We start from the raw sequence: 24,901 nt of genomic DNA, 5'->3' as shown, positions 1-24,901 counted from the left end.
CCCAACCATCAAATCTAAATGTCTGAGGATGACGTTAGGTCCGTCTGTGGGTAGGGCTGGACCTCGCCGCCCTGACTCACGCCCCTGGCTGGCCTCACGAGGGCGTCCGTGGTAACGTCTGACCTCTCCCGCCTGCTCTACTCTCTCGCACCGTCACCACGTGCGGCGGGTCCCCTGCGTACCGGGTGCACATCACACGCAGGTGAGACACAGAACTGCTCCCGTGGTTCATTCACGCACAGTGGACACGGCGGAAAACCCCCCCCCAAGTGCTCTGACGGCTTATGAGGAAGGGCATGCACCCCCGGGTCCCAGTCACAGGGGTCCACATTTAATTATGTTCAGTATTAATAAACGTACAGCATAACAGTGGTTCATTAACATACCTTACGCGACTAAGGGAGTACAATTTGATACAACCCGATGCACAGCTTTGGGGACACAAAGGAACTTCCAGACCGGGTCGTGAGAAATCCTCCATTTCGCTTTGGTTTGGGATGACAGGCTCGAGGACCACGGCTCGAAAGGGCAGCTGTGCTGTCACCAAGAGTGGGGCCTCGAGTGAGAGAGAACAGAGGAAAGCAAAGGAACAGACAGACAGCCCTTTGGAGAAAGGCCCCTGGAGAAACCGGGTCTGCACGGCGCTGATCGGCACCAAGGGATCGTCTATAAAAAGATCTGTATAGTAAACCAAATAATATTGGAAATAAGACTTTCAGTAGTGCTTCTGTAAGAAGCAGAATTACGTTACACGTTCACATGCACAGGGGTGCGTAAGAAAAGTCCTTGTAATTACAGTCGGGGCCGAAGAGCAAAAATCTGGGCTGAAAGTGACAAGCGAACTGCAAGAGAAATCAATCCGTGAAGGGGTGTGTCCAGAGCGGAGAAAGCTGACCAGTAACAGAACTGAAGGGAGCCCACTCAGAAACGCACACACACACACCCACGCACACCGCACCTGCACGGCAAATAAATACACACGCACATGCGAGTGACGTCCCCTACGGCACCTTGTGCTCAGGCCAGGTTTGCCTGCTGGCTGCTGCTCCGAGGGCCACCAGGAGAGAAATGGGGGCCTGTCCCTGAAAGCGGGTGTTCAGGCCCATGGCTCCTTCACAGCAGAAACAGCCCGGCCGTGCCATTCAGAGCCCTCCATACGCCTTCAAATGGGCCGAGCACCCCATCTCCAACGGCACTAGGGCTGAACAGCTCAGCAAATCCTCACTCCCACGACTGGCGGCTGGGCGTGCAGGCATTTGCATTCTCTGGCTGGTGTGCATCCGGGACCTCGACTTGGGGACCTCTGCTTCGCAGAAGCGTCCCTTGACGACCACGTGCAAAGCTTGGTTGGGGTCCCGCCTGGGGCTGCGTGCAAGGACTGTGTTCAATCTTTCCCGTCACCTCCAAGTAACAGCAAGACCTTCAGCCCATCCAACAGTAAACCAGGATGCCAAGTGGCCCAGGAAGTTCTGTCAAGGACACAGCTCCCGGCATTCTCGTTCCAAATCCCAGCACAGCATGTCTGGCCCAGGCATAGCTCACGTGCTGTGCTTCCGAATCAGAAAAAAGCATCCTGCAGTTCGTTGAGTGAGGAAGGACCTCTGTCCACACACGGCGGAGAATGTGCTAACAAGTTCACTTGGGAGGAAAGGCAGAGCAGCGGAGCCTGTCGCACCTACAACTAAAACCTCAAACGGCTGCGGTTCTCTGAGGACCTCAGATGCACGGCGACGGCCAAGATGCCCAGATTTTCCATCAGTTCCTTCGAGGTGCTCAGTCTGGCATTAACAGCAAAACTTTCCCTTCCGATTTTAAACTGAAGTTATATTCCAATTAGAAACTGAAAAAACCCTTGAGAAAACATCTAAAGGGCCAGAAAAGAAAGCTCCAGCCAGTGAAACGTAGAAAGTGGTTTGTTTTAAATGTGTTCGTTTTCTGTTAAACATAAGTGAAGTCCACAAGGCCAGAAGGGGAGGAGGTCCCAGACACGAATGTGCTACCAAAAATCGACTTTTGTCTTTGTTCTCGTCAACAGTGAAGTTAACAGGGTTTAAATCTGAAGAGACGGAAGGGCTGACTTTGGGGTAAAAGGGAAAAAAAAATGAGAGCCTCCATTCTCTGCCAAAATGAGGTTAGTGATCCAAACAGAGGGTTTCGACGCTGAATGTATAGTATACGTCTGGCCAGCCCCGGGGCAGGACCTCCACCCAGAATTGTCAAAGCCCAGACTCCACGCTTCCCTCCCGGCACCCAGCCCAGCGTCCGCCGGCCTCACCCCGGACCCCAGCCACTCTCGGAGCAGAAGGGGACCCTTTCCCAAGTGGAATTTCCAACAGCCTCCATCCGAGGCTCGGTGAAGGGTCCATCACCGGGCTGTTTAACATCACAAAGGAAACTCTGAATTGGTTTCCATAAACGTGGGCCGGGGAGGGGTTTTCTCCAGGCTCTGAGCGAAAGGGTTCCCCACCAAGAGAGATTTTCAAAGCATGGAAATCATGGTGGCAGCGGGAACCCGGCGTCACGTCTTCTTCCACAGGAAGGCCTCGTCGGCGAGGACCTGCGCCAGCCGGGCGTTAAAAGGCCCGTAGAAGTCCCGCAGGAGCCTCTGTGTGACCGGCCACATGGGCCCCAGGTTCCGGTCCTCGGGACGCCGCGCGTTGGATGCGGGGCTCTTGGTCATCAAGGCTTCTTGTTTCTCACTTAAGGGCCCTGGAACACAAAGGAAAGAGCCTATGAGGCAGGAGGCAAAAGAAACTTTGAGAAAATCCCAGCCGTGCTTCCTGTTGAGACAGGAGTTTCCCATAAGAATGTGTTTGGAGGTTCAAATTCTTTGGCTGGATCCATTTCTGAGTTGCTGAGGGTGGAAGGTGGAAATTCCAGTGTGAAAGAGCAGAGATTCTGTGGTCCGGTGTGTTACCCCACCCTTGGAAGCAAGGCTGGGGCTCTGGGGCGCAGTTTCATTTCCAACTGCCCGTAAACGGGAGCCAGCCTGTCCTTGGGTAACTGGGCGACCTGCCACACACAGTCCCTGCACGTAGCCTCTCCTGCTCACCAGCCACTGGAAGTCTGCCCCCACTGCTTCTACTTCAGGCCGATGCAAAGGGCCTCCTGATGGGGCCGTATTTCATCCTGTGTGTCGTGCTGTCAATGGCCACGGGGGAAGGGGAGAGGCCACCTGTGCCCAGAGACCCCCACTGGCTGAACCTCCACCTGCAGCAGGCACATCCATGGGGAGAGGCCTCGTGCTGCCCCCTGAGGCTGCCACTTCCACCCTCAGCCCTCGGGACCGCAAGCCTCTCACTCGCTTAACCCCCAGGACCACTGCTCAGCCTCTGTGTCCCGGGTCCTCGCGATCAGTCTGAAGTCCTGAGCCCATGCACAGAAAAACGACATCCCAGTGTCCTCGGGTTACGTGACAGGGAAGGGACAGAACTGGCCTTACTGTCCATCTTAGGGATTAAAGACAAGCTCATGAATGTGACAGAGTCTACAGGTGGCCAAATCAAAGAAAAATGGTTCTAGGCCTTAAAAGGAAAAAGTAATCACACTCCATCACGTTACAAGCTCTCCAAGAAAAGGAAAAAGAAAATCAAATGACAAAAGGGTCCCGAGTCCCAGTGGTGGGCAAACAGATTTCAGGAAAAGTTCAATTAACAAAATTCCCAGGCAAGCTCGTGAGACAGGGCCGTGGGGGCTTCTGGGAGGAATGTGCAGGATGCTCCAGCCTCTCCAGTGGTCCTGGGTGCCACCTACGGGGGAGCACCCTGCACCCACGTACACTCCTCTACCAGCCGTCACCGTGGCCAGCAACTTGGCCTGCTGCCACAAAGTGCCCCTTGGGACTCAGGGGGATGGTCTCCTCTGGCTGGGGGCAGGCTCCCCTCCCTAGAGGCCCAGGAGCCCAAACCCAGCCACAGGGCTGTGCCTCCAGGGGTTCCCAGCAAAGCTGAGACAAGCACGGACCTGTCCATCCCCCCCGACCCCCAGGCCCTGAGGCCTCTGCGAGACGGTCCCAGGAGCCCAGACACCCTGTCCAGGGTGGAGCCCAGAGGGTGTCCAGCTCACACCCTCCCTTCCAGGATCGCTTCAGCGGCTGGGCCCCCAAGTCACGTGTACGGACCCACCGTGAGATCGCTAACCTCCCCCATGTCACTCTACCAGTTACTCGGCTATTCGAGCCTCGGCTTCCTCCTCTCCCTCCAGTGAGGGAGCTCCCAGACGAGAGGCCATCTCTTCCTCCGCAGAGACGGCTCCCCACACCATGCGCAAGGCCCCGTGTGCACGTGGTGCTTGACAAACAGGTACTAACTGGCCTCCCGGCTCAGCCCCGCCCTGCTCGGCTCAGGGGTCTGCGTGGGACGCGGGGAGCGCCTCACAGAGCCGGTGTCCTCGGAGCTCGCGCCCTGCTCCGTGGGCCTCCAGTGCGACATTCATACCGAGGCTGAGAAACTGGAAGACCCTGTGCATGGTGTACTTGACGTTAGAGGCGTGGTCTTCCAGGCGGAGAATGAGGAACTGTTCTTTATTAAAGACCGTGAGCCAGTCCAGAAGGTACACGGCGTACAGCCCGACCTGCAGCCTCACCTAGGACCGAAGAAGGCAGGCGTTAGTTCAGGGGTAATTCCTCCGACACCAAAGGCGCTTTTCCAAACGTATTACACACGTCATTATAAACCAACAGTGAAGAGTTGTCCCAGCGAACAACTGCCTTCAGAAGTTGGATTTTTTTTTTTTTGGCGGTACGCGGGCCTCTCACCGCCGTGGCCTCTCCCGTTGCGGAGCACAGGCTCCGGACGCGCAGGCTCAGCGGCCATGGCTCACGGGCCCAGCCGCTCCGGGGCATGTGGGATCTTCCCGGACCGGGGCACGAACCCGCGTCCCCCGCATCGGCAGGCGGACTCTCAACCACTGTGCCACCAGGGAGGCCCCAGAGGTTGGATTTTAAATGTCACGTGTTCTTGCTTCTCCATGATGGGTTTGGTGCCCCCCGCACAAAGGATTCCCACCCTCAGGGTCCCATGCCATCCTCAGGTCAACCCCGCAGGTAGCTCCACACCACTTCATGGTGAGGAGTAGGGAGAACGGAGAGGCCAAGGTCATACCCACCGATGGCGCAAATGTTCTTTGCACATATCCCGGCTGCCTCAGCTCCTATGCCCAGCACAGCACAGCCGTGAGAAACGGCGGCAAATGCTCCAGCAACAAGCCCCGAGAGGGAACAGCCAGACGCCTGGCGCCACACGGACGTCCATGACCTTGAGTGTGTGAGCACACCCCAATATAAGCAGAGCTGTACGAAGCCATCCCTTTCCGCCTACGCATCGGGGTCCATCCTCCTCCTGTACCTTGTCTCATGCCAAGCTGCAAGTATGCGTGGTGAAGCGTGAACCTGACCACAGAGAGGTCTGGCCCTTGTCCTCGGCTCCTGGAAGGTGATCTCTAGGCCACCTGGAATGTCCTGCCTGGTAAGGGTATCTTGCTGGCCTCGGGGGGTCTGGCCACTGGACAGTCTAACAGTGTGAGTTATGATGCGGGCTCTGGGCCATGCAGTACCGGCCTGACCTCCAGGAGGGACTGGACAATAAAGGTCGGTCAGGCAGGTACTACGTGAGGGAGCCTCAAGAAGTGCTTGGGACACCAGAGGCTTGGGTGGGCTTCCCTGGATGGCAACACTCTGCGTGGATCATCGCACGTGCTTCCTCCCTTGGCTGAGTTTAGTCTGTGACCCTTCCCTGCTGTAAACCGCAACCTCGAGTATAACAGCCATCAGCGTGTCTTGTGATTCCTTCTAGTGAATTACTGAACCCGACAGTGGTTTGGGGGACTGCACCCAGCTTGCACATGGAGTCAGAAGGAAGAGAGTCTTGGGGACTGCTCCCTCTAACTTCAAAGTGGGCTCTAAACTCTTGGCAAGGCTCCAAAAAGGAACAGGCCCTTCCCTTTCTGCTCGGAGGCCCCCCTTCTCCGGCACTCCCACCCCTGCCCCTACCCACCACGTCCTCTGGGACCCGGCTCTGTGTCCTGCCTCTGGCTCTGCCTCACTGTGGTCTTCCCAATTGCTTCTCATTTGCCCCCGTCTCGTCTCTGTTCAGGCCGCATCGGCGCCTGTCTGGCACTGTCACAGCCCCCTGACTGGCGCTCCCACCTCTAGTCTCTGAGCGTGAGCTTCCCACACCAATGCCTGGCCTCGCCTGGCTCTCCACGTGGGGCAAGTCCCTGGTCTGACTGGACTCCCGGCCCACCCCCTCCCAGTGCCCAGTCTCAGTTCCTGCAGCCGACACTTTCACATCCTACTTCCTCTCCTTCCCAGCTTGACCTTGAGCTCCTCCAGGGCGGGGACCAGGCTCTTCCATCATCCCAGCCGCAAGTGGCCTGCGCCCAGCCACTCACACTGAACGCGGTGGCAACAATAAGACGCTGAAACGCTTGACAAAATAGGTACAGGCACTAGTTTCATCTCTTGCTAGTCTCACTCCATTTCATTGTTTTTCTAATTGTGTGGGAGGTGGTGGAGGAAGAAAAACAATTAGAGGGGAGAAGCTGTCTCCAAACTTCATTAGCTGTCTACAGCCCTCAGGTTGTCACTACCTTAGACACCAGCTCAGGAAAAGACGTCAAGCTGGACCAGAGCTAAAGAGAAGATGAGCACATGCCAGCCTCGGAAATAAATACACGCGTCGCCTCCAACACAGACAAACCGCTATGAGACCGTCTCCTTGTTAAGCCAGCGAGAGCTTTCTGGTTCTTTGTCAGCCTCGCAGGCCGGCCCCTCCCAGGGAGGACCAGCCTGATGAGCTTTATATCTTCCGGGGAACCCGCCTTTGCTACTCAGAACCTTCTAGAAGGAAAGGAGCTGGGAGTTTGCGGCAGGATGAGGGTGTTTTAAAGTAGCTGCAGAGGTCCCTGCACCTGTCCACGGGTGACAGTATTGCCCTGAAAGCGGGTCTGTGTCTTCGTGGGGAGAGCCCCCTCCCCTGGCCCAGGCCTCCAGCAGCTGAGTCTTCTCTCCCAGGAGGGCTGGTCCGGCAGCGGAGGGGCCGTTGGGGGCAGGCAGGGAACAAATCTGGGGGCTCTTCAGGGGAAGAGAGGTGGGGAAGCCTCCCCTGGCCCCCTGAACACTCCATCCTCTGGCTCACTCCAACCCCCAGACCCCTTACCAGTTAAGGGAAGCGCCGCTCGCCTCGAGCGACAGTTTACAGTGTGCACAGCGTAAGTACCAACAAACCTAAGACAGCCACTCAACACTTCTTCCGCACCCTTCCCCAGTACCGGCCAGAGAATCAAAATGGAATGAACATAAAAAGGTTATTTAGGGGAAGTGCCCGGTACATTTAAAATTTTAAAACACCAGAGCGGAGAGAAGCCTTTGAGGTTACCTGCTTCAGCCGGCTCTTGATGGAAAAACCAACCAAGGCCCAGGGAGTGCGGGGTCCTGCCTGCCCAGGGTCAGCGGAGAAGACCCTCCAGAGCCTGGTCCTGAAGCCAGGTACTTGTGCTTGGGGCCTGTCCCCGCCCCGTGCTGGGAAACAGCTAAGGAGCCAGTGCAGAGTCTCCCCTGACAGGCACATGCCAAACCTCTCTGGTCCCCATTAGGGATTTGGTTGGAACTCTCTACTCAGCCTCTCCACTAGTTTCACAAACTCCCCGTTCATTCATTCTGCAAATAATCTAGTGCATCCTGCACGCCAGGTACCCTGGTACGCAACGGAGAGACGTTGCTATGTAACAGACGTGGCCCCTGGCCACGTGGCGCTTGTAATCTAGTGGAGACAGAGCCAAAATGGTGAAGAAACAATGATCTATAATCGCCAGTTGTGACACATGCTGTGGGGAAATGAATAGTGTGGAGAGAGAGAGAACAGAAGGTCAGATTGAAGCCAGACCTGAAAGGTGAGGAGTCCTGCAAAAACCAGGAGAAGCACGTGCCGGGGAGGGGAGTGTGGAAGGCTCTGGAACCAGGCTTCTCCAGGCCAAGCACAAAACATACCCACCTGGAGGGCTGTTAAACAGACTGGACTGATGGGCCCACCCCCAAAGTTCCTGATTCTGGGGTCTGAGGCTCGACCTGAGAGTTTGCATTTCTGACAAGTTCCCGGGGGGACGGATTTTCTTGGTCCAGGGAGCACACCTTGCAAAGCCCTGCTCTGAGGCACAAGGACCTAGCAGGAGAGAGCGTGGCTGGAGAGCAGCAGTGGACAGGGAGGCAGGGGAGGTGGCCTGGAGGAGGTGGACAGGTGGGCGGGGCGGGCTCGTGCGCTCAGGGGCCACAGGAAGGCAGGGAAGGTCTTAAGCGGGGTAGCACCCCGCTCCACGTATGTATGAAAAAGATGGGCCTCCCCGCACTGTGGTTGAGCTGGGATTCACAGCTGGAGGGAAATTCGCTTCTCTCATCCCAGAAATGAAGGTTCACCCCGAGGAGGAGGGTTTCCGACCGCTCTTGCCTTCCTGGCTCTTCCCACTATGCAGGAGCTCTCCAGGGACCGAAGGGTCACGGCGATCCGCGTGACCTCACGGCCCCGCCATCCTGTCACTGATCCTGCCCTGGGGTCTCATTCTGACCAGAGATGCCTCGTCATCCTCAGCAATTCATGGAATTGAATTAAAAAGCACGTGCCTCCCGCCGGTTCAAACCCTCCTTTTTAGGAGCCAGCTAGGGAAGGTGGAAATGCCGTGAGCCTCATCAAAGGCCATGGGACCTGCGATTAAACCCTGAGCCTGCCCATCACAAGCTACGTGACTCTGGGTGGGAGAGTTAACCTCTGTGAGCCTCTGTGTCCTCATCTGTAAAATGGGCTTGGATTTCAGGGAAACGGAGAGGACCGAACAAGATGATGACCTGCAAGGTGCCCCTCATCCTCTCTCTAGCAGGAAGGACAGAAGTTAATCACCGGGGACACCTCTAGACCCTGATCAGCCTGGAGACAGCACCAAAGGAGTCCACATGACAGACCTTGCTAAAACTAGCCCTTATTGACCACTGGCTCCCACCTACATCTGCCTTCCCACAATTTGCCACCCTAGAAAGTCAAAGTCCTTTTCCTTTGTCTTGTCATTTCTCTACATATTTATGGTTCTCTTGTTAAGACGCTATATAAGCCCGAGTTCTAACCAACCACCCATCCGAGTTACTCATCACCCGGGCTCCCGTGGAGATGTGCACGTGTGCATACACATGTGTTAATAAACTTCTGATTGCTTTTCTCTTGTTTATCTTCCGTCAGTCTAATTTACAGGGCCCCGGTCAATGAACCTGAGATGGGTAGAGGAAAAGGATTACCTTCTCGCCCCCTACACGCGAATGAACTACCACTCTCTAACCCTTACCACAGCCTAGTGAAGCAGTGCTATTACCCCATTTTATGATGAAGCAGCTGAGTCTCAGAGAAGCTAAGACAACTGCCCAGAGTCAGCTGCCCGAGTGGGAACTGAACACACACCACTCTCTGGCTCCAAAGGCCACTCCTTCTACCCCACACCCCCAGCCAGATTCTGTGTCGATCCTCTGTGTGCGTAGCAGGACAGCCTGGAATCCTACCTACGGCCTCTGTGCATCCTGCCAGATAAGATGGCCTAGATAATGAGGAAGAGGGGGTGAACCCTCTTGACTTTGAACCCCACCGCACCTGGGGGTTCCCAAGCCTCCACCTCAAGCAGATCTCACCACATGGCACGCTCAGCAGAGCAAGGCTGTGAACCAGGCTCCGGGGCAGGTGACATATTAGCTTCGCTGAAGAAGGCTTACCCACTGCGGCGAACCTGCTGAAAAGGCACTTAGGACAACCCCGGGTGCTGTGTAGCAGAAAACCATCCCTTAGCTAAACCGCGCTGGATTCACCATTAACAGCTTCTTGTGCTTTAAAAGAAAAAAACGGGCAAGAAACGTACAGCTATATTCCTGAAGGCAAACCATCCCTTAGCTAAACCGCGCTGGATTCACCATTAACAGCTTCTTGTGCTTTAAAAGAAAAAAACGGGCAAGAAACGTACAGCTATATTCCTGAAGGCAAACCATCCCTTAGCTAAACCGCGCTGGATTCACCATTAACAGCTTCTTGTGCTTTAAAAGAAAAAAACGGGCAAGAAACGTACAGCTATATTCCTGAAGGCAAACCATCCCTTAGCTAAACCGCGCTGGATTCACCATTAACAGCTTCTTGTGCTTTAAAAGAAAAAAACGGGCAAGAAACGTACAGCTATATTCCTGAAGGCAAACCATCCCTTAGCTAAACCGCGCTGGATTCACCATTAACAGCTTCTTGTGCTTTAAAAGAAAAAACGGGCAAGAAACGTACAGCTATATTCCTGAAGGCAAACCATCCCTTAGCTAAACCGTGCTGAATTCACCATCAACAGCTTCTTGTGCTTTAAAAGAAAAAAACGGGCAAGAAACGTACAGCTATATTCCTGAAGGCAAACCATCCCTTAGCTAAACCGCGCTGGATTCACCATTAACAGCTTCTTGTGCTTTAAAAGAAAAAAACGGGCAAGAAACGTACAGCTATATTCCTGAAGGCAAACCATCCCTTAGCTAAACCGCGCTGGATTCACCATTAACAGCTTCTTGTGCTTTAAAAGAAAAAAACGGGCAAGAAACGTACAGCTATATTCCTGAAGGCAAACCATCCCTTAGCTAAACCGCGCTGGATTCACCATTAACAGCTTCTTGTGCTTTAAAAGAAAAAAACGGGCAAGAAACGTACAGCTATATTCCTGAAGGCAAACCATCCCTTAGCTAAACCGTGCTGAATTCACCATCAACAGCTTCTTGTGCTTTAAAAGAAAAAAACGGGCAAGAAACGTACAGCTATATTCCTGAAGGCAAACCATCCCTTAGCTAAACCGCGCTGGATTCACCATTAACAGCTTCTTGTGCTTTAAAAGAAAAAAACGGGCAAGAAACGTACAGCTATATTCCTGAAGGCAAACCATCCCTTAGCTAAACCGCGCTGGATTCACCATTAACAGCTTCTTGTGCTTTAAAAGAAAAAAACGGGCAAGAAACGTACAGCTATATTCCTGAAGGCAAACCATCCCTTAGCTAAACCGCGCTGGATTCACCATTAACAGCTTCTTGTGCTTTAAAAGAAAAATGGGCAAGAAACGTACAGCTATATTCCTGAAGGCAAACCATCCCTTAGCTAAACCGCGCTGGATTCACCATTAACAGCTTCTTGTGCTTTAAAAGAAAAATGGGCAAGAAACGTACAGCTATATTCCTGAAGGCAAACCATCCCTTAGCTAAACCGTGCTGAATTCACCATCAACAGCTTCTTGTGCTTTAAAAGAAAAAAACGGGCAAGAAACGTACAGCTATATTCCTGAAGGCAAACAAGAACAAAGAAAAAAGGGATCAATGGAAAATATGTTTCCATTAAGACCCTGTCGGAGACACTGAAAGTCACTGGTGGGTAATTTTTTAAACCAACAAAACAATCCAGCATTGGAGAGAACGCTCTTAAGACAATCAGAGAGTCGGTCTGCCAATCCTAATTGCAGGGTGTGCTTTCCTAAATGCGCCCTCATTCTCTCGCAGAGGGAGGAGAGAGCATTGTAACTGGGAGATCGGCGCGGGAGAAAGCAGGGAGCCAGCTGAAAGGGTCCGTCAGCTTTTACAGTTTTTACATCCATGACTATTTGTTTTGCATTAGCCACCGCTCAAAGGCACGGGGAGAGGCATTTGCACATGAAAATGCTTCTCTGTTTATCTGCTAAGATCCCGATGCACAATGCCCTCGCATAATAACCGCCGAGCAGCCCCTCCGCGTACGCACAGGCATGGCGTTGTTAAGAGTGTTGTTGTAGACACAGGCGCGCAGTGAATAACCCAGCACGCAAGTTTCAAACAGCTGCAGCGCTTCTGTCACTTTCTCATGGAAGTCATCCGCAGATTTATTCGAACTTGCAAAGTAGAGATAGTCTGAGTACAACCTGTGAATAAAACAAATGGGTATCTTTTACCACCGGGAATGTGAAATCTGGACATCTGAGTGACAATGGAAATCTACAAGCAATTATATGGCCTCATTTGGTTCATTAAAACACAACCATTCCTCTCGCCACCCCCCGACCTCCCGCCCCACCGCCCCGGCAGAGAGCCACTTCCTACCACCCTGGACACCCTCACCCATCCCAGGGCCACCCGCTCTCCTGGCCCCAGACAAGCCACCCGTAGTTTCTGTGGTTTCTTTTTTTTTTTTTTTTTTGGTTCTTTCTAGGCGCCTCAGGCCGTGACTGTTTTCACAGTAACAGTGAACTTCAAAACACCAGAATACAAAGACCGTACAACAGCAGAGAGAGGCCGTGAAAATTTTACGTCCGCTCCGGTTCCCCTCTCCTCTGCCGGCGGCAGTAATAACGGAACAGCTGTCGCTCTTCCCGTATTACAATTCCGCGTGAAATTCCCAGCCCTTACCACAGACTCTGAACGTTAAAACAAAAATTATGAAACGTATCTTTCTAGGTTGATAGGGACCTATTTTTTAACACAGTGTAAAAATACCCCCATGTACGCATGCAGAGTCCACACACATGGATCTGTTCACACAAACCCCACCGCACGTATGTAACAGTGTTTTCACACAGGAGCAGACAGCGTCTCTCTTTGACCAAACTGTTCTCAGGTTCCTCTGAACCTTTTTCCCAACATGGCCTTGAGTTTTAGACTTCCTTGTGGGTCTCTGTATCGCCGAATTTCAACAAGAATCCTGCTAGGTCCGTTTAGCCAACCTCCCCCCCCCCCCGCCTTACCCCTGCTGTTTCTTCTTAGTAACTTCCCATCCACCGATCCACATCCTCCTTGGCTATAAATTCCCACTCTTCCTTGTATTTGGAGTTGGCCACGATCTCGTTCCCCTACTGCAAGACCCGACCACAGGGGTCCCTGCACCTATTGCTACAGCCCTGAATAAACTGCCTTTTACCATTCTTTAACACGAGTCAGAATAATTTTCTTTCTCTCTTTCTTTTCTGCAAATCTTCTGAAAATATACTTTACTGGACTTTCAACATTACAGATAGATACTTTCTTTTACCACGGGATAATTCTTTTCTTATATCAAATAAACAATAAGTAAAACAAAGCAAGTTACAGCACTGTAACGAGCGCAGCCTTGTTTTAACGTTTTTGGCCCCAGTTTCCCCTGTGGCCCCAACTTTTGATGCCCAGGCCCGCTCTCTCTCCCGTACTCTAAGTCATAGCGGGGACGCGGTGTCTAGCATTAAATTCATCTGTAAAACAGGAGTACTAATTGTGCTCTCCTCGTGGCGTATAAACAAGATAATCCATAGAAATCCCAGGGGTGACCCTCGTTATCAGCTTCTTATATATCCTTCCAGAAGTTTCCCGTGCACAAACATATATCTGCATATTTTGTAGTTTTTTAAAACATAGATGTATCAGGTCATATTGGATGGGATCAGTTAATGTATCTATTATTACGGCACTCCCCTATTTATTTAATTTGGGGGAATTTTGAACATCCGTAAAAGTAGATAAGATAGTACATACACAGCAGCCCAGTATAAACCTTATTCCATTGTCACCCAGTAATTTTTTCTTTCTTTGTTTTTTGGGGGGTGGGGCCATGCCACATGGCCTGCGGGATGTCAGTTCCCTGACTAGAGATTGAACCTGGGCCACAGCAGTGAAAGCACCAAATCCTAACCACTAGACCACCAGGGAACTCCCCAGTCTTCTTTTTTTTTTTTTTTTTTTTGTGGTACGCGGGCCTCTCACTGTTGTGGCCTCTCCCGTTGCACAGCACAGGCTCCGGACGCGCAGGATCAACGGCCATGGCTCACGGGCCCAGCCGCTCCGCGGCATGTGGGATCTTCCCAGACCGGGGCACGAACCTGTGTCCCCTGCATCGGCAGGCGGACTCTCAACCACTGTGCCACCAGGGAAGCCCCCCAGTCATTTTTTCTATTAACAGAACTTCTGAGTTCTGTTGTGAGTTTCCTATGCCCTTTTCTCCTCTGTTTCTGCAGGCAGAGAGGGTAAGTCTTTAACTTTTTTTGCTTTTCAAAAATCACCCCTTTGTTTCTGTCTTATGCCTTTTTCTTTTTTTTTTTGCGGTATGTGGGCCTCTCACTGTTGTGGCCTCTCCCGTTGCGGAGCACAGCCTCCGGACGCGCAGGCTCAGCGGCCATGGCTCACGGGCCCAGCCGCTCCGCGGCATGTGGGATCTTCCCGGACCAGGGCACGAACCCGTGTCCCCTGCATCGGCAGGCGGACTCTCAACCACTGCGCCACCAGGGAAGCCCTCTTATGCCTTTTTCAATGCACACCCTCTAGGGCCCCCCACTGCTCTGCCCGACACCCTCACACTCAACCCCCAGCTGCCCAGAAACCAGGCTGATTCAGACTGGCTCCCTGCTCTGTGGTGTCACGTTTCTCTCTTTCTCAGCTCCATACTTTCTATTCTGCCAACTTCTCCAACCTATAGCTTCCCTCTTTCCAGGGAAGGAAATTCAGCAAATCGTATTAGGTACCCACAGGTCTGGGGATTGTAGATGTGCACCGCTGATTGCACCCAGGGCTTCCGTCGTGGCACTCAGCCAACCTCACCCCTGCAGAGACGGCAGTACCTTTGGTGCACAGGTCAGCTGCAAACACTCCTTCCCCAGCACCCCTCACCTCTCGCTACAGCTGTAGGCGTTTCCAAAGATTTCCTAAAAAGAGCAGAGCTTCTCAGGGACCAGACTGTCTTCCCCTCTGGCGTTTGGCACAGTGCCTTCTACACGGCCCTTTAGAAATCATCCACTGCCAGTGTCCACAGAGGACACCTCTGAGAAGTCTTGAGATGTTTGGGATCTGCTCACAGATTGCCTAGAATCCGAACACACTGGAAAGTGTCCGTACATCTCAGCCTGGTCAGCCAAACCTCCAAAATGACTTGCTTCAAGACTAGTCGTTAGAGATGCTCAGGTGAGTAGATCCTCCCCCAGATCCATGTTCACCCAAATACAGGACCCAGATGACACTACATTTGTCCCCCCATTACAAGTGTCCCCCCACATTGGCTGTGCTGTTTTCCCCCTTCAAAAACAGGACCTCCATCAAGACAAACATGGCACCTGTCACTGCAGGGTCGGTCATAGGATAATCTAAAAGCTGATGGATAAACGCCAAAACCAGATTTGCATGGACCTCAAAGTGCAGTTGAGCTGTACGCAACCGGGCACCTTGTGGCAATGGGTCTGATGGAGGTTTCTTCTGGCTCACACATTTCCTATGAGTACTGTCGATATTACGACTTTGCCCAAGAAAGACGCCTCTGAAGCTGTCATCAAAATCTGTGCCTAATTGGAAGTCCAAGTCCAGAGTTCTTACCAAGGACTCCCACACAGCTATCCAAATTTGTTGGCAGAATTGGAATTCTATCACGTAAACTGCCACTTAAGAACCCAACCCTCGGCTCAAGCCTTCCATGCTGTTTATTTTGTGGTAATAACATTTCTTATAGGCGTGGGGCTCATGAATAAAACAAGAGCCTCTAAACCTGGCTGAATTTTAAACACATAGTAACTTCATGAAGAATATTAACTTCATGAAGAAGCTTTCCATACAATTTTTAGAGATCAAGAAGTAATTCTAGGGGACAAACTGGGACGTGTTCAATGGTCCAACCAGGCCAGCCCAGGCCCAGCAGGGTGAAAATACTGATCGTCATCTGTTTGGGGTACAATGAAATGAACTCAGGACCCCACCTTCTGTGAATCAGGTTCATGGCCAGGCCCACCTCCTCGGGAGGGTGACGGGAGATTTCTCCTGCCCCTCAGTCCCCCAGAGACCCTGGATCTGCCCTCAGGGTGGGTGGTGGGCTTCCTAGAGCCCACACACATGCTGGGATGCATGTCTGTAACAAGTCCTTCATGCCCTATTTGAGCAGGGACCTCTCCCCTCCCCCTCTCCCATTTGGATTCTATAGATTTCCCAAAAGATATGCCCAAGTCCTAACCTCCAGTACCTGCAAATGGGATCTTATCTGGAAATAGGGTCTCTGCAGACCTAATTATGTTGAAGACCTCCAGATGAGATCATCCTGGATTTACGGTGGGCCCTAAATCCAAGCACCGGTGTCCCTATAAGAAGAGGCTTGGACAGGGACACATGTGAAGGCATGTGAAGGCATGTGAAGACAGAGGCAGAGACTGAAGTGTTACCTACAAGCCAAGGGATGTCAGGATTTCAGAAGCCACAGGAAGCTGGGGACCCATGGAATGGAATCTCCCTCAGAGCTTCCAGGAGGGGCTAACCTTGCCAGTACCTTGATTTTGACCTGTGCCCTCCAGAACCATGAGACAATAAGTTTCTGTTGTTTTAAGCCACTACATTTGTGATAATTTGTTACAAGAGCCCCTAAGAAACTAGTCCAGATTCTCAACCCTGATTCCCGAGGAGTCATTTTTGCCAGCCCTCTCTCCCACCCTGAGACCCTAGAAGAGTGACCTGTGTGTACGGGAGGACGATGGCCATGTGGACGATTGCCATGTGTCTTCAACGAACCATACTATGATTTCCCCACAACTACTCTCTAGAGAAGAGTCAGATAATGACCTTGGATTAGTGCAAAGCCACTTGGACGGGCTAAAACCATTCAGAAAACGTTGAGAAGGACAGCAAACATATCATGAATAAGTATCCAAACGGACCTCGAAACGCTAGAGTAGGCATGAAACGGAGGAGCACCCTAGGGTCCTCGCCCCCCGTGTCCTCCGCCTGCCTTTTGTCTGTGGAAAAACTGTAGCCGAAGAATAAGTTTAATCAGAGAAGTGAGAAAATGCAGAAACAAAGGAAAACAGTCAAAGGAGACCAAATAATAATAGTTTAGTCATTAAGCATAGTCAAGGACCTTTAGTTCCTCCTCAAGGGCTACAGATCATATTCTGAGCCACATCCTGCGAGCTGTCTTATAGATACTGGAACCCTCACCAGGTGGAGGAAATTAACTACATGGTGACCGGACTGTAGCCACGACATAAGCTGCCACAATTCCGAGAACTGGCCTCAAAGAAATGGAAACAAACCGACCCTGGAACTGAAGATTAACTCTACCTAAAACAATCGAGATGACGCTGGTCAGACCACCGACGACCGATTTCAAGATGACTGTCAGAGCTGGCTGTGCTGCTTCTGCACGCAGCCCCCTCCCTCCGTCTATAGAAGCTCTTGCCCCCTGATTGTTGGGGGAGGGGGAGTCAGCCTTTGGACAGGCGTCCGCCCTCCCCCACCCCGCTGGTTGCCGGCATTCAAAGTAAAGCAAACTTTCCCTTCCACCAACCTGGCCTCTTTACTGGCTTTCGAGCAGCGAGCAGCCAGACCCCCCCTTTCAGTTACAGGCACACTCATGTAACAAGTGGAAACGTAAAGAAATCAGCCTAAGTGTCCACATTTGAGTCTTTAAAACCAACTGTACAATGATGAAGTAGGGGAAAGAGGCCAACCTGGAAAATGCACAAGGGGTTTAGTTGACATAAGTATATAACGAATCCTCACAGAACTGCAGGGACACTGACGCGACTCCAGGATGCATTAACAAAGGTACGGCATTGAGAATGTGGGAGGGCGTTGCTTCCTCCACCCTGGCGGGTCCCAGCCCCAAAGGACACTTGCCTTCAGTGCTGGCTGACAAACAGTAAGGGGGAAGGGGCCGTTCCATCTGGAGAAGCAGGACTCAGCAAGAAGGGTGCCAGCTTCAACAGCTAAAAGGGTATTCGGAGCTGGGAGAAGACATGTCCCAGACTCCTGAAGGACCGACCCTAGGTAGAAGGGCCAGGAAGAAAGGCTGGTTTGATCCCGTCCAGCATGGCGGGAGCGGCCCCAGCGGCAAAGGTCAAGGCTGCAGGGGCTGAGAGCTCCTTGGCTGGTGAGGGCCAGCTGACCCTGATCCCTGCCCCCAGCCCTGAGTTTTGGTGCTGCCAACCCCCCTCCTGCGGGACCACCTCATCTTCTGACTCTCAAACCCTCCCAAACAGATGGGTGTTATATGTGGCCAGAACTGTTTCCAACAGCAATTCCAAATATAAGTCCAAAGACATTCCAGGCCTCTGTGCTGCGGTTATTTTGAAGGCCGCTGGGGTGGCCCTGGGACGGCAGGCCTGCTCATGGGGGCGAGACGCCTTTTCTGTCCGGGGCAGAGGTCCCGGGACCCCAGCATGGCTGGGAAGGGGAGTGGATGTGGCAGGGGCTCCCTCCACCTGGTGCCTCTGGAAGGGATCGCGTCTCTTCCCAAGGGAACAGAGGAGTGGCCATCAGTGAGCTTGCAGGTCTCAACATGTAAAATCTTGGTGGTTACCCAAGGTCACAGCTGAATGCACCCAACAGTGACAGGGCACTGCTCTGAGCCCAGGTGAGCAGAGATGGGTGTATTGATCATCCGGAAAACAGGGGCAACCACTACTCCGTGGGCCCCTCCTCCAGCCGGGCTCACTCGAGTGCTGTACAGGTTCAGCTCCCAGAATCCTCTTGGTGTCCACCCGCCGCGTGCCTGCTCGTGGCCACTGAGGGCTGCCCTCCCCCGGCCCTGTGCTCGGCACTGCACGTGCATCCTCCTTCCCTGTTCATAACCAGCCTTTGAGATGTGCACTGTCGTTACCAGTCTTACAGAGCTTCCTAAGGTCATGCTGCCCAGGAAGCCTCAGGGTTGGCCCCAAACCCACCCAGGCCTGCCTGACCCCAAAGCCCACTGACCCAGCAGGACCTGGCCCAGCCTCACAGTTTAGGGATGTAGCCAAGTCAGCAGCTGACTTGAGTGGGGCACTAGCCAGCTGATGCTCTGGGGGTTTTGTTTGTTTTTAAGATTTTATTGTTTTAGGTGCAGAGTGATTTGGTAGCAAGAGTCAGTTCTGTTACAGAACTACTCAGTAAGTTACAGGAGACTGAAGAGCAGTTGCACGTGTAATAGAGCAGCAAACATTCAGGACGAACAGGAGTGGCACTGGCGTGACCAGGAACAGCAGATGCGTTTACGGAGCACCGCACGGGCATCTAGAAATCACAGCAACAACAAACAGAGGTTCAGGTACCTGTCACAGTTTCCGTCCTCACTTCCTGACCTTTCATCACTTGGATAAGCTACCATTCATTGGTCACTGCAAATAGTTCATTCGATTTTACCCGTCTGGCTCTGAGAGGACAAGGTACATGTTGACCAGCCTTCCCTCAAGGCGGGGCCCCTGCAGGTTCCGGCTCGGCTCGTGCGTTACTTGTTCAGTGAGACCACCCACTGCGGCGGGTTTCTCCTCCTTTTGTGATATTTTTGTTCATACCGTGTTTAAATTGAGAGGTAATCCACACACTGTAAAATTCACCCTTTTAAAGTGAACGATGTAGTCGTTTTCAGTAAATGCACAAACGTGCGCAAACACCAGCATCATCTAATTCCAGAACATTTTCATCACCCCAAAGGGACTGACGGCTTTCACCTGTCAGTCCCCAGAGGGCCTGGGTCAGAAGTCGCTCGGATCCTCCAGCCCAAGAGGCCCCCAGAAGCTCGAGCCTCAGGGTCAGGTCCGCCCAGCCAAGTGCAGGCTGTCGGAGGCCTGGAGCTTCGCCATCTCTCCTGGCTTCCGCTCACCCCTCGGCCGTCTCAGAGAGCCGTGCTTGGAGGAAAGACCCGGGGCAGACGCTGAAGCTGTGGATGGCTGGGGGCGGCCACGGCTGCTGGATGGGCTCACCCCAGGCCGTGCTCGCCCCGGCCTCCCTGTGCTCCCGGAGCACCTGCCGGCCAGCCACATACGTGTGAAAGGTCACATTTCATCACCAGCAGCCCCGCAGAGTGGGCTCACTCACATCTTCTAATCCACCCCCTCCCCCGTGAGAGCACAGTGTTCCGCGGCTGTGGAGGGTCACATACACGTGGTTACCAAAGTGACAGCCAGAGCAGCCGGACATTACTCTCCATTTGCTGGCGTCCATATCCAAATCACTGATTGATCACTTCCCGACCTCCGACACGGTGTCATCAATAATGATTATATTTATTTTTCCTACAGGAAAAAGTACCCTTTAATGTAGCTGGGAAGGAGGCCCTTTCGTCCACTGAATCACACACCGTGAACATCTCATCACGAGGAACACTGAAGCAGGACTGGCCAGAGCAGCTTATTTGGAGGAAATGTCTCGAGTCACCCAGGCTGTGCCTGCGGGTGACACTGATGAAGTTCATTTTCTGCCAGAGAAGAACATACAGGCTTGGACCTAAAAAGGTCCAAAGGGATGCAAAGCTTCTGGTTCATGAGGGTTGCCTGGGCCAGGTCTTCTGCTCCCCTTGAGCACGAGAGGGGTTCTGGGTCACCCCCCACCACCACCACCACCGTTTCTCCCTGAGCATCCAATCACGGGGCCTTGGTGAACATCCACAGATGGAGGCAATGCCAACATCCTCTCTACCTACGAGCCCGGTATGTCTCACAAAGCACTTTCACTTGATGCGCCCGTGATCCCGACACCAGGTGTCTCTACAGGTGAGGAAAGGCAGGCGCACAGAGGATGGGTGGGGTACCCCTGGGTAAGGCAGCAGCGAAGCCAGACCTAGATCCCCAGGTGGCGGACCTCATTGCAGAGCGATGGCCACCACTCCCCAGGCTGGCCGGGCCGTGACACGGGCCGCGTTCACTCATCAGCCCCGCACTCTGGGTAGCAGACGTCCCTGAACTCCACCTGGTGGCCCAGAGTCAGCGCTCCGTGCCCGCATCACCTTCCAATCTCTGCAGACCGAGGACAGCGCTCCTCGGCACACAGAGCCTCCCTCTGCAGACCATCCATGTGGGAACACTCAGGTCTGCCAATGACTTTGTAAACACTTCTCCCAAAATAAACAGCATTCCACACACAGGAATTTTCAGCACGATGGTTTTCCTCCCACCAACAAGATGCGGTCCCTCCTGAACGGCTTTCAGAGAACAGGGCGCGTGGCCCCAGCCCGGAGCCGGCCAGCTCCCCCTCCCTGCCCTGGGCAGCTCACAGCGCAGCTCTATCGAAGTGACCTCACACCACTTCTAGGGCCCATACAAAGGTGTGTCAGTGACACCCAGACAGGCAGCTTCTCAGAAGCAAAATGCCTGAATCCACCAGGAAATTAACAAGCAGCTTAGGACGCTCCCCAACAGTCTTCCGCAAGACCGCTGCCTAGGATTCCTAACCCTCCAAGGCCTTAAAGCGGGAAGAGGGAAGAGAGCAGGACCTGGGGGGGCGGGGGAGTGGAAACTGATCTGTGGCTGTCGTCACGGCCTTTATACTCCAACGCCCCTACACTCCACGGCTACGTCTCTTGCCCACAGGGGAGCTCTCCTAATCTCCATTTGAGACAGTTTACATTAAAAATCAATCTGTCGGTGCTAAAGAACAGCCTGCTTTTTAATCCTCGTGCAAATCTGTTATAGAGAACACATCTCACGGCCTTGGAGCGCCAGAGCTCCTCTTCTGCCTGAGAACATGTCTCTGGCACTAAATCGGTGCTTCCAGAGACCTGGAGAAGTTGGGCTGTTTGGAGAAGGTTTTTGGCACCTGTTGAGTCACAATAGAGATTCTCGTCCGGAGTCAGAGGTCCACAGCAATCCCGAAGCTTCGATCCGGCTCAGCTCCCTCCTACGAGACCTGGTTATTGCCCTGGGTCAGCATCCTGATGCCACTGATACGGAGATAACTGAATGAGCAGAGTCCAGGCTTAGGTACCTACACAGACTGGCACCCTTACTGCTCACAGAACTTTGCAGAAGTGGGGAGCCATCCTGGTCCTGGCTGCAGTTCAGTCCCTTCACTGAAAAGCCCTGCCCCACCCGAGGTTCAACCTCCCCAGGTCAGACACAGCCAATGGCTGGTGGGTGGGAGATGCCTCGCGGAAGGGCCATCTCAGGGGCACAGCTCCCCGTGGGCTTGGCTGAGACCTCTGTTGTGACCCCTCCCTCTGTCAGTCCTGCCCTGTCGCCCCTCACAGGGGTTGTCCCGAAAGCACTCATAAACCTCCTGCACACAAAACGCTGTTTCAGAGTCTGCACCCCACTAACTGACCTACGGTAGAGGTGGAAAGCTTGGATCCTCGGTCGGACTGACATGGGATTGAGTCCCAGTCTGGCCACTTATTAACCAGGTGACGGGTGGATAGGTGACAACCCCACTGAGCCCACACACCTCACCTGTGACGCATCATGACAGCCCTCTCACCTGCTTGCAAAGTTCAAAGGAGGCGATGCCTGAAAAGGGCTTAGCACAGAGCCAGGGTGGAGTAAGTGCTCAATTAATGCTAGGTTCCCACCCCTCCACCGGATGAAGACTCCAGGAGGGCAGACAGGAAGGACTTTGCTCTCCAATCCATGCAGTGCATCCAGCACATCAAGGGTGTTCAATAAACGTCTCATGAGTACATGAGTGCTTAGTTTGGTTATTGTTATTATTTGCCACTAATGTGGCCTAACAATAATGGCTAATAATTATATAATATTTACCATTTGCCCAGCACTGTTTAAACATGCTACACGCATTAAGTCATTTAATTCTCACAACTCTAGAGGTAGGACTATTTTCCCCCATTTCACCGATGAGGAAATGAGGCACAGAGAGGTTGAGTAACTTGCCCAAGGTCACACAGCCAGTGAGTGGCAGAGCTGGGGTTCAAATACAGACCATCTGGTCCCTGAGGCTGTCTCTCTACCACAATGATCTTGGGTCCTTGTTCACCACCCACACATGCCACCAGCCACTCTGGAGATGGAGTGAAATTCATGAAAGGTTCAAGGTTCTAGTCCAAAGGTTCATCCCCACTCATTACTCTCTGTTTGAATGAACAACGGTACATAAATGGATGCATTTCATTTAGAGCTTCATTCCTTCCATCCCTCGTTTACCACCATAAGTAGAATAATTATTTAACCAGCCCAGTGAGTTGTTAAAAGAAATCAGTTTATAAAAGCACAGGAAGAAAAAAACTCCTTAGGTTCCAAGGCTCAAAACATTTGGGTCAAAATCAAGTTCTACTCTTAATGGAGCTGAGCTCTCCTTCCCTTCTGACTTACCTTCATTAACCGTGAAAACCAAAGGCTCCTGAGGTGGTCATTTCCATGCACTGTGGTAAGACTACACCCAGAATTAAGACCAAGACACAGAGACGGTAAAGTCCGGGACCGATGGCGCAGGACCACTCTCCGAACGCCTTCTGAATGAACTACATTGGAGACAACCACCTCTGCGTTAAGAGTCAGCCTCTATCAACCGTCTCACAAATGAAGAGACAGGAGGCCAGTGTGAGCACTGTTGAAAAGAAGTCTTTTCCACTTAAGCACTGAACTAAATGAAGGAAAATCCTGCTTGTAATTGGTGGCTTCTTTTTAATTAACTGGGCCGATTTAGCCTAGTTAATTCAAATTAATGAACTTGAATTTTAAAGTATCGTTATCTCTAACATAGAGAAACTTGCAACAGGAATTCCTGGCTGGCCCTTTTGGCCCTTAAGAAACATCCCATCCGCTTTCCACTATTCTCTCTTCCCCTCCAGAAAAATAAATGGACTTGCTGTTTACATCCTCCTCTGGAAACTTTAAAGTGATTGATTTGATTTTGCTTACAATTCCAACATTTTCAAACCGTCTGCCTTTGATCAGTTATAGAATTAAAGGCTAAATGTCAATCTAAAACTAGAAATAAAGGTTTCTCCCCACTCCTCTCCGAGCCTATCTGTAGAAGGAAAGAACAATTTGGTCCAATCCCACTGGCAGCAAGCAACTCAGGGAATCTCCCACTTGCAGAAGTGCAAGGTCACGGAATGGCTGAAGTGGCTAACGGCACAGGACCCAGTTAGACTAATAGAAACCTGGGTCCCAAGTGTTTGTTTCTTCAAGAGTGACCTAACCACCCAGAATTTATCATCCTTTCTGGTTGGGATGGGAAATAAGCCAGTCATTTCAGGTTATGAGTCACGTGGTTCAAAAAAGAAGAAATTCCTATTGTTACATACTTTTATAAATGTTTAAAAAGCAATAGAACAGCTGCTACTGTCGGTAACCCACACAGAAAATACACACATGCACACACACTCCCCAATGCGTGTGCGGGCCCTGCCACTACACATGGTGCTACACTGGTACTTGCTCTTCTTCTGGCTCTAAGGGTGTGCTTCCCTGGAGGAACAGAGAGCAGCACGGGCAAAGGAGGTGTGCAAGGTAACTTCCTTTTTAAAAAAAAATATTTATTTACTTATTTATTTATTTGGCTGTACTGGGTCTCAGTTGCGGCACGCGGGATCTTTTAGTTGCAGCGTGCGGGATCTTTTAGTTGCGGCATGTGGGATCCAGTTCCCTGACCAGGGATCGAACCCAGGCCCCCCTGCATTGGGATCGTGGAGTCTTAGCCACTGGACCGCCAGGGAAGTCCCGGGAGGCAACTTCTAAGATGGTCCCCAAGAGCCTCACTTCTTGGTATTCACTCCCTGTAATCTCCTCCCCTTGACTATGGCCTGGACTTCGTGACTTGCTTCTCATCAAGAGAACGTGGCAAGGGTGATGGGCTGTCACTCTGGTGCTCAGATTACCAAAGATGAAGGCTTCCAACTTGGTAGCAGCTCTCTCCTTTGCTGGCGCTGATGGAGCAAGCAACCTCTGATGTTGTTGAGGCCCAGTGGCAAGGTACTGAGGGAAGCCTCTAGCCGACGTCCAGTAAAGAACGGTGGCCCTCCTTCCAACAGCTCTTGAGGAACTGAATTCTGCTAACAACCACACAAGCTTGAAAGCAGATCCTTACCCAGTCAAGCCTTCAGATGAGGCCCTGCCCTGGTGACACACTGACTGCAACCTTGGGAGAGACCCTGAAGTAGAGGATCCAGGAAAGCTGTGCCGGGTTCCGACCCACAGAAGATAGTGTGAGGTAGTAAGTGTGTTGTTTTAAGCAGCCAAGTTTCTGGGCGATTTG

General features: G+C 52.3%; 1 protein-coding gene across 1 annotated transcript in view; it reads right to left on the bottom strand.

The window, feature by feature from the left end:
* Window positions 1-2,518: 2,518 nt before the first annotated feature.
* The window catches only part of CHST15 (carbohydrate sulfotransferase 15), a 32,359-nt gene continuing 9,976 nt past the window's right edge, over window positions 2,519-24,901 (bottom strand). Inside the window, exons 5-7 of the mRNA XM_065894667.1 lie at window positions 11,772-11,928; window positions 4,437-4,584; window positions 2,519-2,709 (exon numbers count right to left, since the gene is read on the bottom strand). Coding sequence (XP_065750739.1) covers window positions 2,519-2,709; window positions 4,437-4,584; window positions 11,772-11,928 — 496 coding nt within the window. The remainder of the gene's footprint in view (window positions 2,710-4,436; window positions 4,585-11,771; window positions 11,929-24,901) is intronic.

This window comes from Phocoena phocoena, chromosome 16 (assembly GCF_963924675.1).
Source record: "Phocoena phocoena chromosome 16, mPhoPho1.1, whole genome shotgun sequence".
In the NCBI taxonomy this organism is placed as follows: domain Eukaryota; kingdom Metazoa; phylum Chordata; class Mammalia; order Artiodactyla; family Phocoenidae; genus Phocoena; species Phocoena phocoena.
The sequence above is the reverse complement of the archived record's forward strand: the minus strand, read 5'-3'. Positions and strand labels throughout refer to the sequence as shown.